General features: G+C 32.7%; 1 protein-coding gene across 1 annotated transcript in view; it reads left to right on the forward strand.

Moving 5' to 3' along the window:
- LOC129224738 (high affinity cAMP-specific and IBMX-insensitive 3',5'-cyclic phosphodiesterase 8B-like) overlaps positions 1 to 12,366 on the forward strand; it is a 209,831-nt gene that overhangs the window by 101,532 nt on the left and 95,933 nt on the right. Inside the window, exons 3-5 of the mRNA XM_054859286.1 lie at positions 3,486 to 3,676; positions 8,003 to 8,062; positions 8,797 to 8,854. Coding sequence (XP_054715261.1) covers positions 3,486 to 3,676; positions 8,003 to 8,062; positions 8,797 to 8,854 — 309 coding nt within the window. The remainder of the gene's footprint in view (positions 1 to 3,485; positions 3,677 to 8,002; positions 8,063 to 8,796; positions 8,855 to 12,366) is intronic.

Here is a 12,366-nt window from a genome sequence, read left to right on the forward strand (position 1 = left end):
CTTTCTGTTTTTTACCTTCAACTAAATCTCCATATCTCCAGCTTTTGACAAGTTTCTGGTATAATTTCATTCCATGAACCGATTTACCTAAAATCATGGAAAAGGTCATGTAAAATTCAGGCACTGGTGTAAAAAATGCTGTCCGATATTAACAAAGCAATAGATCCACTTTCCTGTTCAATTGCTGATAGTGTTTTTCAGTAGAATAGAGTGGACCACAACTTTATTGCAAACAAACTCTCCACGCAGCATTTTTGCCTGAAAACAATTTGGAGTACTCTACTTTTGAATAATTGGGAATGCTTATTACACTATAGATACTGAAGAGAACAGCAACAGTATTCGTAATTAAATACTGATCATCTTAGTGTAAAAATCAGTCAAATTTTTGAAAAACTATATTTTTGGAGCACGGCATTGGTCTTTGTTACACCATTATAACAAGTTGATGCCTCAACGGACAGATTACATCAAAGTTCCTATATGGAAGATTTGGTCAGACACAATTATGGCGGTATACCGGGATTGACGCTTTAATGGGTGGGTTACTAAATCCGGGTTTGACTGTATCGTAATGTAGAGCATTTTGCTTTTTCAAACTCTTTTTACAACTACAGTCGACTCCCGCTACAACGCGATCTGACTTTCCCGAAATGGCTATAACGCGATTTTTTTCAACAGTAAAGAATTTTTGAACTTGTTCGCATCCCTCGCCCGCAACATAAAATTTTTCGGAAGAGAACCGCGGTGTGAGTTTTTTTCGTGAATGGACCTTCATCCCTTTAGCATCACTGAGAGCAGAAGTACCCGCACCGTACTAGTCTTTTGTCGCTTATACAAATAACTACTCATTTTCAATTAATTTTTTTCATTCTAAATGCGAAAGTTAACGAAATATAACGATACCTAAGAGCACTGTTTCATCGAAAGCTGGTGAAGATAGAAAGAAAAAGAGAACGTTTCTGACAATTAAGGAAAAGGTAAAGCTTCTCGAAAAGCTGAAGCTAAACCAAAAAATGGTTTGAAGGGTGGCACAACAATTAGGTATGACGGTATGAGTGAATATTCCATACATACAATTAAAAGTCAAGAAAAGGAAATCCATAAAAGTTCACTGAGTAATAGTATCGAAGCAAAATGCAAAAATTATGAAAATGGAAGCAGCTCTTTATTGTAAGTTAAAGAAACCAGGAAGAGGGGTAATGCCATAGATGGAAACTTTATATAAAAGAACCAATGAAGCAACTGTATTTAAAAATATATTAGAATAATGGCTTGATCACGCAGCATAAATCATCATCATTTTCACTTTTTTTAAGTTACAAATATCATTACTGAATCAACTGTACAGTACAACTATAGGGCATTTGTTTTCCTTATTACATGCTGTACGTACGGTACTGGCTGGTTTATTTTATGTCTTTCTTTCCCATTGACCATTGTTTTTGTGCATCATAGCAGTATTTTATGTTGAATAAAACTTTTTTTTTTAAATACAAATAAAAATACAGTTCTTTATGTCAGAAACAGTAATGTATATTTAAGAAAAGGTTTTTAACTGTTTAAGGTGGTGTTTATAAGTGTCTAAAATGATTAGTTATGTTTATAAAAGTTTTTACACATACCCTTTTCCACAACGCGAAATTTCGACTTACGCGAGGGGTCTTGGACTGCATGACTAGCGTAAGTCGGGACTCGACTGTAGTCAAAACTCGACTGTAGTCAAAACATAGCGCTTATCTGCCAAATATTGCTCAAGTTTAGTATTTGATTTTTGAGACAAATAAATCATCAATCAACGACATAAAATTTGCATTGAAAAAAAAACTTATGAATTTGGGAATTTGGTGTGGTCATCAAATTTTTGGTGTGAACAACTAAATTTTGGTAACTCTGTAGCAGTGGTTCCCAACTTTTTGACCCTATCGCCCCCCTCAAAAGGCTGATTGACGCCTATAGCCCCCCCCCCCCCCTTTTTACTGGAAAAACTATAAGTTAGCACTAGTAGCATCAATATCATTAAAAATTTAAATACCTAATTTTAATTTGAAGCGAAATGTAGATGTATAATATACTGCAGTTTTATCCAATCATTCTCATACTAAAAAATAAAAATAAACACACAGAAGTTTTTTTTTATGTTTTTTCATTTTTCTGTTACAAAATTAACAAATAGGTTTTTGAAGGTAAATACTTGACTAAGATCATTGACACACTTTTTTTAAAAAAAAGTATAAAAAGTGAAGTTAACCGGCATAAAATACAGCATAAAAATGTGTTCTGCAATTACAAAAATGCCTTAATTTTATATTAATTTTTCACAATGAGTTTTCATTCATGATTTTTTTTTTTTGCACGAAATTATGAAATATGGCAACGAAACATTCTTTTTGAAAAATTCCTAATATTGGTATTGAAAAATATAAAATACCAATATTCTATTTTTGGTCTGGTATGGCAATCACTTGACATAACTAATGAGATTAAAAGTTTTCAGGAATGAGTTCTTGAGTTTAAGGTGAATGATTTAAATTAATTATTATTATTATTATTTTTTTTTTTTTTGAAAAAATCATTTGATTTAAATCAGTTGATTTTAATCTTAAGTGTACCCTGAGAAAAATGTAGTTTGGATTACTTATGCCTGCTTTACTTTAGTAAGCAAACACTTTTTTTTAAAAGAAAAAGCTGGTTTGAAACCAATTTACTTTAAAATTTCATTATTTTTAAAATAATAAACCAAATATTTTTGGGAATGGTGTTCCTTAGTGTTCCTCCACAACTGAACACTGATTAACTAATATACAAAAGTTCCATCAAAATGAAAAATTGAAGCTAGAGGAGTAAATATGGCTAGATTGCTATTTTAGGAATTGGAAAGGTTTTTGCGTATGTGGTATTTTCCAAATGATGATAATTCTTTCTTAGTAGTTAGTTATCTGTGACATGGATTTCATTTAAATTTCTCATTTTTGAAAATAAAAGGGGGTAGGTATTATTCTTCAATTCCAAGTGACCTATACAAATACAAATACAAAAGTGACGACCAGCAACAGGCTCTGGGCCCAGCTAGACTGGTCCTAGTCAATTTACAATCCCCAGTGAAGATCAATGGCCCTCTTAAAACTGTCTACTCCTTTGCTCATTACCACCTCTTCCGGTAAGCTGTTCCAAGGTTCCACTACCCTGCTAAAATAATAATTTTTCCTAATATCCATGTTAGCCTGAGATTTAAATAGCTTAAAACAATGACCCCTTGTCCTGTTTTCAGTGCTAAACTTTAGCCCCGTAACATCTTTCGTTTTAATAAATTTAAACAGTTGAATCATGTCCCCTCGGTCTCTTCTTTGCTCAAGACTGTACATTTTTAGCCTTCTAAGCCTGGAATCATAATCTAAGTGGGAAAACTAATTATATAAACCTAATTATTGTATGGGTGAAAAAAAATGTATACTACCTTATTTTAACGAGTGTTTTATTTTAAGGTGCTTCTTGTGTTCGGCAAGGATGACGCCCAAAGTGATGCCCTCAAGTGGGCTGCTGAAAAACTATCATGTGAATGCACGTTGGTATATACCGTGGAAGCAGCTATTGAAGCATACCAAAATATCCATCCTCATCTTGTATTTATTGATTCTAGACAATCCAAATCATTTAATGCAGCATCATTATGCAGGTAAGCTCTGTTTCTCAGTTATTTCCAAAAATTTTATGAAATTGCCACTATGCAATAAATAATCAGATGTATTGTGGTGCCAAACTTCAGGGTTTGTGATTTTTTTTAAATAAAAAAAATCGGATTTTTTTGATTTAAATCGGATTTTTTAAATTTAAATCAGATTTTCTTTTTTTTAAAATTTATAATTATTTATTACTTTATACTTATAAACATAATATATTTCATACAGTAGATGAATCTATTCAGCTTAGTTTTAAGATAAGGTCTCTAACTATTAAATACATTTTAAAGATTTATAAATACGTTACAATACTTTGATAAAAAGTGATTTTGTTTTATGCTTTGCTTGAAAATATGGTTTCCATCATCATGTACGTTTTAGTGTAAAAGAATATGTGGAGCAACTACTTTTCTTAATTATATCAGTTATGGTGTATGAGAAAAACTGAAAGTTTTTATTTGGTTCTATACTGAATTGAACTTTAATTTTGAGTAAAAGCAATATCGCACGAAGGAAAATCTGTTTCACACACACCAAGAGGGATCTATGTAGTTTGCCTGTTGAAGTTAAGATTGTATAATGCAGTGTAGTTAAATTTAGAGCAACAAATTCTAAAAATGCAAAATTAATTTATAAAATAAAATGAACTGATTTTAATTAAGGATTTTGATTAAAAAAATCACTTGATTCCAATCAATTGATTTAAATCTAGCTGATTTAAATCAACAAACCTTGGTAAACTTGTGAAATACACCGCCAGCTCCGTCATTTCCAGCCGAGGACTGCAGTTTCATACTTAATTAGCACTCAAGAGCCCGGCATAGGAAAGTGACTGAGCTGGAGATGGAAAATCTCTTAAGGAAGCCAAGAGTGCCAAACAAACTGGTAGCTAACACAGAATTAGCACTGACCAGACGAGTGACCGAAGCAATACAAATACAAATACAAAAGTGACGACCAGCAACAGGCTCTGGGCCCAGCTAGACTGGTCCTGGTCAATTTACAATCCCCAGTGAAGATCAATGGCCCTCTTGAAACTATCTACTCCCTTGCTCATTACCACCTCTTCCGGTAAACTGTTCCAAGTTTCCACTACCCTGCTAAAATAATAATTTTTCCTAACATCCATGTTAGCCTGAGATTTAAATAGCTTAAAACAATGACCCCTTGTCCTGTTTTCAGTGCTAAACTTCAGCCCCGTAACATCTTTCATTTTAATAAATTTAAACAACTGAATCATGTCCCCTCAGTCTCTTCTTTGCTCAAGACTGTACATTTTTAGCCTTCTAAGCCTGGAATCATAGTCTAAGTGAGAAAGTCCATTTATTAGCCTTGTAGCTCGCCTTTGAACCCTTTCTAATACATTAATGTCTTTCTTAAGATAAGGAGACCAAAACTGAACAGCATACTCCAAATGAGGTCTTACCAAACTTCTATATAAGGGCAGAAGAACTCCTTAGATTTGTTTGAAATCGGTTGCAATGGTTCGGTTCAACTCGAATTTTGAAGGCAAGGCAGGTATATTCAGTAAGTTACCGCCCTGTGCTAATTCTCGTCCTCAGTGCTAATTCTGTGTTAGCTACCAGTTTGTTTGGCACTCTTGGCTTCCTTAAGAGATTTTCCATCTCCAGCTCTGTCACTTTCCTATGCCGGGCTGATGAGTGCTAATAAGTATGAAACTGCAGTCCTCGGCTGGAAATGACTGAGCTGGCGGTGTATTTCACTAATTTCTGCCTTAGCCCCGGCTAAAGGGCGGTAACTTACTGAATATACCTGGTAAACTTGTTTTGATACATTTTGATAAAGCTGGAAATGGACTTGAAATGTATAATTAATGAAACTTAATTTTTTTTTCTCTGGAATAATTAATCATATCAAGATAAATTGTATTATTTAAGAGCTATTAAATTTAAAAAAGTATCATTGTTGGGAAACAAATGTCTAAACTTTATGAGCAGTTTATATTTTCATTTAAAAAAAAACTTAATACAAATTAAGCTTAAAGTTATTCATTTGGGGATACAATAGTCTCTGTTTAATGTGATCGCATGTTGTAGTTGCAATCCTTTGGCCCTGATTTTCTCTTTTTATTTGTATGTTAAAAATATCATTTTCTGCGATCATTACCTCCTTTAATGTTATTGGTTCTCAAGCCCCATTGCAGCTAAGAAATATGAATTACATGTTCAGAATGAAGTTGTTCTTTTTTCCTGCACTATTGCTTGAACTATAGAGGATTTGCCTTCTTTCACCCTAGTAGGGGTGATGTGTTGTCCATAGACGATATCACATTTTCTTTTCTGACCATGTTCGACCTCTGTAACAAAGTGTTACACTTCATCTTGTCACACCACCTTCCTTCCACTTGTCATATGTCATGCTATAATATATAAAGGCATATTATTATGAAAGATTGTAAGATGTCAAGTCACACTTCTTGTTACCTCTTCCCTCTCCCTTGTTAGAATTTCACATACCCCCTTTCTCTCAAAGTGTGGTAACATTTGCGGAGACCACCTAGAAAAATGAATAATGAACTGTAAACCTGGGCTACTTTGGCCCACATTTTGGAACTTTTCTCAACAATTTTGTAACTATTCGTGGTTCTAAGCTATGGAAACTTAATTTACGCATCTAAACTTCACTTAATTTAATTTTTGAATAGTGATCGTTTTGTTTCAAAGTATTTTCACCATTTTTAATTGCCTTTTATTTGGGCAATGTTACCCTTGCGTTTGGGTAACTTTGGCCCAAAGTGGTTTTCCCTGTTTAAAATCATTGTAGAACTAACTAGAGTCAAAGACATGTATTCATATGAAAAACTATTTATTTGAAAGAAAAATACATTTTTTTTTAACAAGAAGTTTGGGTCACACATGACTGTTTTTAAAAAAATTATTATTTTTTTAAATGTGTGTGAATACCTAGTTATTGTCTCGGAAATTTCCAGAGGAGAACAGCCATCTTTTCATTACTTCTAGAAATTGAATAATTTTATTAACAGAATACTATTTGTTAAACAAAGGACCCTAAATTATCAACTACTTCCAAAACTTGCTGGTAAGTTCCATTTTGCTCTTAGCATTAGCTCATTCTTCTCGCACATCAGGTTTTAAAATTCGGTTATGCATGACTTAAATTCGTAAATTTCTCCGACTTCAAGATTCGCTCATTGTTATCAATCAATTTTTGCTATCAAAATGATGGTGTTTCAATTGATCACTTCAAGCAGAGACTACTGTTTTGCTATTACTGCTTTTCTTCTCCACACTTTCTGGTAGGAACTGAGCAGATGCTCTATATTCCCTTGTTGCTCCAATGATAGGCTACATCAATCTAGTCCAAAACTAGGTATACGCCCCCTTACGGGGGAGGGCGGGGCAAAGCGGAATCAGTGTAGCATAAATTTTATAAGTGGGGGGCATTAACCAAACTGACAAGGGGCCTGGCTTGGTTCTCAGCTGCGCTGCCCCCTATCCTTCTGCTCCGTCAAGTTGACACTTGAAGAAGTTGAATCCGATAGTTTTAAATGTTATAGTTTTTATTTAAATTCTGTGTATATGTAAGAGTTTTAAATAATCTTAAACGCCGTACATACTCGTTTATAAGTCCCCCCCCCCTCCCTTTTAGGAGAAAAATCGGGAAAAAATCAAAAACCCGCGTTTAAGTCGAGTCCCTACTTTTAGAAAAAACAGGAATAATTTTGAATTTAAATGTTATAAAATGGAGGAAAATGAAATTTAATGAAAATTTTATGCTACAAAACTTCCGACTTTGATTTTATTGCACCAAAAGGGTTCACTTTTGTAATCGCAATTTTTGTAAAGGGTTTGATTTCGCTGTTATGATTTCTTCCACTGGTTGCTTTTATTTTTATTTTATTTCAATAAAATTTGATGCTGTAGCCTTATTATATTTTTTAAAGAATGAGCAATAATTTGCGACTATCGAGAAAATTCACGTCCACGGCGATCCCCGCACTTTTCGCATAGTTGGCCGTTTACTGTAATTATTAATTCTTTATTTCACTGTCAGACCATGTAAAATCATAGTAGAATGTTTAAGTGTATACTTCTTTAGTATTTGCTTAAAGGAGATGGACTAAAATCAAGAAAATGTTCATGTTTTCAAGTGTTTTTTTCTAAGAAAAAAATCAGGGAAACTCTGCCCCACTTGTAAGTTGACCCCTAACTTTAAACATCATTTTTTGTAATAAATTTCTCGACTTACACGTGAGTGTATATGGTACTTAAACAACTATTCTTTCATTATTTATTTTCTCATCTATGCATTTTTCTTGATATACTTTTCTTGTGTATTAGGTCACTCCATAACATTCAAGGCAGTCAGTACAGTTGTATGGTAGCAATTGTCAGAAAAAGGTGAAATTTTTGTAACTTTCTAGCTTTTTCTGATAATACAGTAAACTCTTGATTATCGGTCGTCGGATTAGCCACGGGTCTCTTCAATTTTTTCCCCCCTTAAACTTATGTATCTGTCATTGTTTGCTTTTTGATTTTATATGTATATTTTTATATTCAATGTTAGTAGATGCAATGTAGCAATACATGAAATGCATCGCCAGCTCAGTCAATTCCAGCCGAGGACTGCAGTTTCGTGCTTATTAGCACTCATCAGCCCGTCTTAGGAAGCGACTGAGCTGAAGGTGGAAAACCTCTTAAGGAAGCCAATAGTGTCACACAAATGTTTGCATTGCACTCTTGGCTTCCTTATGAGGTTTTCCACTTCCAGCTCAGTCCCTTCCTAAGACGGGCTGATGAGTGCTAATAAGCACGAAACTGCAGTCCTCGGCTGGAATTGACTGAGCTGGCGGTGCATTTCATGTATTTCTTCCTTAGCCCTGGCTATAGGGCGGTAATTTACTGAAAGCAATGTAGCAATGTTTTTTTTTTATAATTTAAATGTATGTGTGAGTGTTAAATTATTAGTATTTTTTAGCTACTAAGTATGTTTTTTACCTACTATTCATATTATCCGCGGTTTTCGCTTATCCGCGGTTGCCGTGCCACTCTATTTCGCTGATAATCGGGAGTTTACTGTAATAGTTTAAATTATTTTGTGTTATGAAAACATTTTAATTTTGATATATCTCTAGTGCCATCGACAAAGAAGAAGGATCAGTTGCATCATATCTACAAAATGGTTTTTCTAGGGTATGGTATTTGTTTTACAATTTGTTGTACAATAATTTGCTTTGTGTATGATTTTTTTACAAATGATTTTCACCTATAAAAAACTTTAAAAGCATAGTTTCAATTTATAATGAAAGCCTTATCTCAAAACTCAATTTGTGCCCTATTATTAACTTCTGAATTTTTTTATTGTTTAAAGGAGTGGAATTTTTACTAAAGTAAATTTTGTTAGTTGAATATTGAAGACTTCCATAAGTCTCCGATTTGCAGTAGATGCCATTGAGTGATTTAAATCAATGTGTAAATAATTTAATAATTTTAGGTCTGATGAAACTTTCAAAGAAATTGTAGAAACTCAAAATTAATTGCAGGAAATTTGAAGCAGAGTTATTAATTTGCAGTGGTAAACTACTAAGGAGATGTAAAGGACAACACAATTGATTACAAACATGAAAATAAAAATGCAGTAGGTACTAAAATTTAATTCCAAGTATATTTTGTATCTGCATAATAAATGAGGCATAATCTTGCATTGCAGACCTATTTGTTATGAAAAATATATAAAATCCCTTTATTTTTGTATCTGGTAATTAGTTTAAAAATATATATGAAAAATTATAAAAGATGATAAAAATTTGAAAAATAAGAGCGTTAATATCATTCAGATGTCAAGTCTTGAAGTCAAACAAATTATTTCTTTCATTGTCATTATTTGTAGCACCAATGGAGTAATCTGTTTTATTCTTAAAACACAAGAAAATGGTTTCCTCCCCTTTTCAACAGTACTTAGCATTTTTCATAATTATCACAACAGAGTCAATATTATCTTCATTCAGTTTAATCTTCATAAAATCAAGTACGATTTTTCTATAAAAGGCAAAAAAGCTTCATATATAGTGCAGAATTTTATTTTGCTTGCATACATATTTACAATGGGCATTCATTCACTTATAATGTGTATGAAACATTTCAAATTTAGGAGGTTGTAGGCTACATCATGTCTGGCTGATAATATTTGCTTAAGTACCTGAAACTCTTTCAATTGCAATGGAAGACTTCAGAATTTTGTGCTCATAAGTCTTCAAAGATTTAATATTTTTTACTTATTTCCTGTCCTTTTCCTACTTTACCTTCTGCTTTTTTCAAATCAGTGAAAATAATTCTTAACAAATGCAAATGAAACGAACACCAGTGCTTAAACGGCTGTGCTAATTGCACTGTATGTTGCCAGATTAAATTTTATGCTTTAAAAAAGCAGTTTTCTCTTTTTGCATTTACTGTAGTACTTTAATTTTAAAATTTTCCGATCTTTGCAGGTATTGTGGTTGCAAACAAATCTAATTTTATTAGGTGTTGTTATTTCACTTTGCACGTGACTAACCTTGTCCACCTACCAACGCTTTTATTTTTCAAGAATATCTCAAGTATTTTAAATGAAATGGAATTTTCTTTATTTCTGGCTCATATAGGTCTGGTTGTTTTATTCTTTTGGAAGCATACTATCATTTAGCACACGATTCATAGAAAACTGGTTGCTGTGTTTCTGATTTCAATCCTTTTGCATCCTGCAGACGTTCTATCTTGAAATTAATTTGGAAGTTATTTTGTCATATGTTGGCAGAGAATGGCCTTATTTTATGTTTGTAATTCATATATGAATTTTGATTTTTTTTAGGGGGGGCTTGCTTTTAGTAAATACGATTGGTAGTTTCCTTTTTTAACCTTGAAGAACCCAGACTGTGTACTGAGTATGCGACTCAGCGAGAAACAGCTGTGAATTTCATAATAGTCACTTGACCAACACCTGGCCATTATTTACCCTTATTTCAAGGTCCGTTCAGTGACATACTTGTGTTTGAAGTCCAAAGTTGTCCTTTTCTCTTGTTCTTTTTGATTACTTTTCATAGAAACCACACGTGAATGTTCCGATTTTGTATGCAAAAAGCAAATAAAAATAACAAAATACAATTTTGAGTGCTGCAATAATTGTTCAACAAATGCCAACAACCAAACACCATTCAGAAAGATATAGTTGAAGATTTTAATTACATTTCTTCAACGTTTCGGATGGCGATGGATTTCTAAAGTCAATGAGACTTTCTGCTGTAAAGAATTAAAAACTGGGCAATTCCATGGTTTCGGACGTAAAAAATGAAGAAAAATTTCTCAGTTTTAATTCCATTTACCAATTATAAACTGTGCCAAAATGATCACATTTATTTACAAGATACTTACTACATCCCACTGAATAAAAAATCATGTTAGTTTTTCAAAATAGATCCCTAAAGTATAAATTAAAAAAATTTAAAGAGTTGGTGTCGGACGTAAGCACACAAATAGTAAAATTGATGGTTCACTTAAACATTATTAAAAGTCTGTGAATTGACTTACATTTTAATTTTAAAAGCAGCATAATTCTAAAGTATACTTATGATTGAAGCATATTTCACAGTTTTCAAATGATATTATAAGGAATAAAATTATTTAAAAAAATTTTTTATCTTGGTGTCGGACGTAAATTTTCGGTGTCGGACGTAAATTGTTCATATTGGATGTAAACTACTGCTCTTAAATGTAAATAAATAACAATGATTACAGTTATAAATATGTAAATTATAGGTTACATATACTGAAACACAATTTACCAAGTAAATTCAAAAGTAGGGTTGATTGGGGGAAGTAGGACACTGGGGTAAGTGGGTCACCCCAAAAACTGAAATATCCGTATGGTTTTTATACTTTTTTATATTGATCATGTCATGGTTCCTCACAATGATTAGTTTTGCATATATTTGGGTTATATGGAATTTTTTTTCTAGGTCAGAGAATTTAGTCAAAAAAAAAAAAAAAAATCTGAAAAATATTTTTTGGCAAGTTTAAACAGCATTTTTCAAAGAAGTGTTTCCCGGTCAGCATTCATGTACAGTTTAACTTAAAGTGCATACTGCAATCAGAATTTTTGAGTCAAATATTATTAAAAACTTTTAGAGGAGGGGCCCCACTTACGCCGTAAAATTTCGCTATATGAGGGTTCCCCCCGTAACAGTGAGGATTTGAAAAGCAACTCTGATGAAATATTTGTATTAGTGAACTACAACACAACTATGATGACATAGTAGGAAATGATTGTTCAGCTACAAAAGCTGGTGATTAGTTATTTGAAACTTACCTGAAAGAAAACCATCAAGATTTATATGGGTTGAATATTGATAATGGTTCTTCCTTAGCCAACTTTACATTGACACAGTCACATTTAGTGTTTCCAATACCTTTTTCCACTTATAGTTTTGGCAAATTTGCCAAAATTGATCTTAATCAACTGTATTACGTTCATTCAAAACACCTTTTCTCAAAAGGGGTCCTACTTACCCCTATCAACCCTAAATGTATATACATTAAATTCACTAAGTTGTTTTTTATGCATGCTTCACTATAACTTTGAAATTAAAGGCAAAAAAAAGAGAGAAACACAGTTGAAAACATGTTGTTTAAATTAATGTAACTGTGTCGGACGTAAATTTTTCTTACGTCCG

The sequence above is a fragment of the Uloborus diversus genome, chromosome 6 (genome assembly GCF_026930045.1).
Source record: "Uloborus diversus isolate 005 chromosome 6, Udiv.v.3.1, whole genome shotgun sequence".
Classification (NCBI taxonomy): Eukaryota; Metazoa; Arthropoda; class Arachnida; order Araneae; family Uloboridae; genus Uloborus; species Uloborus diversus.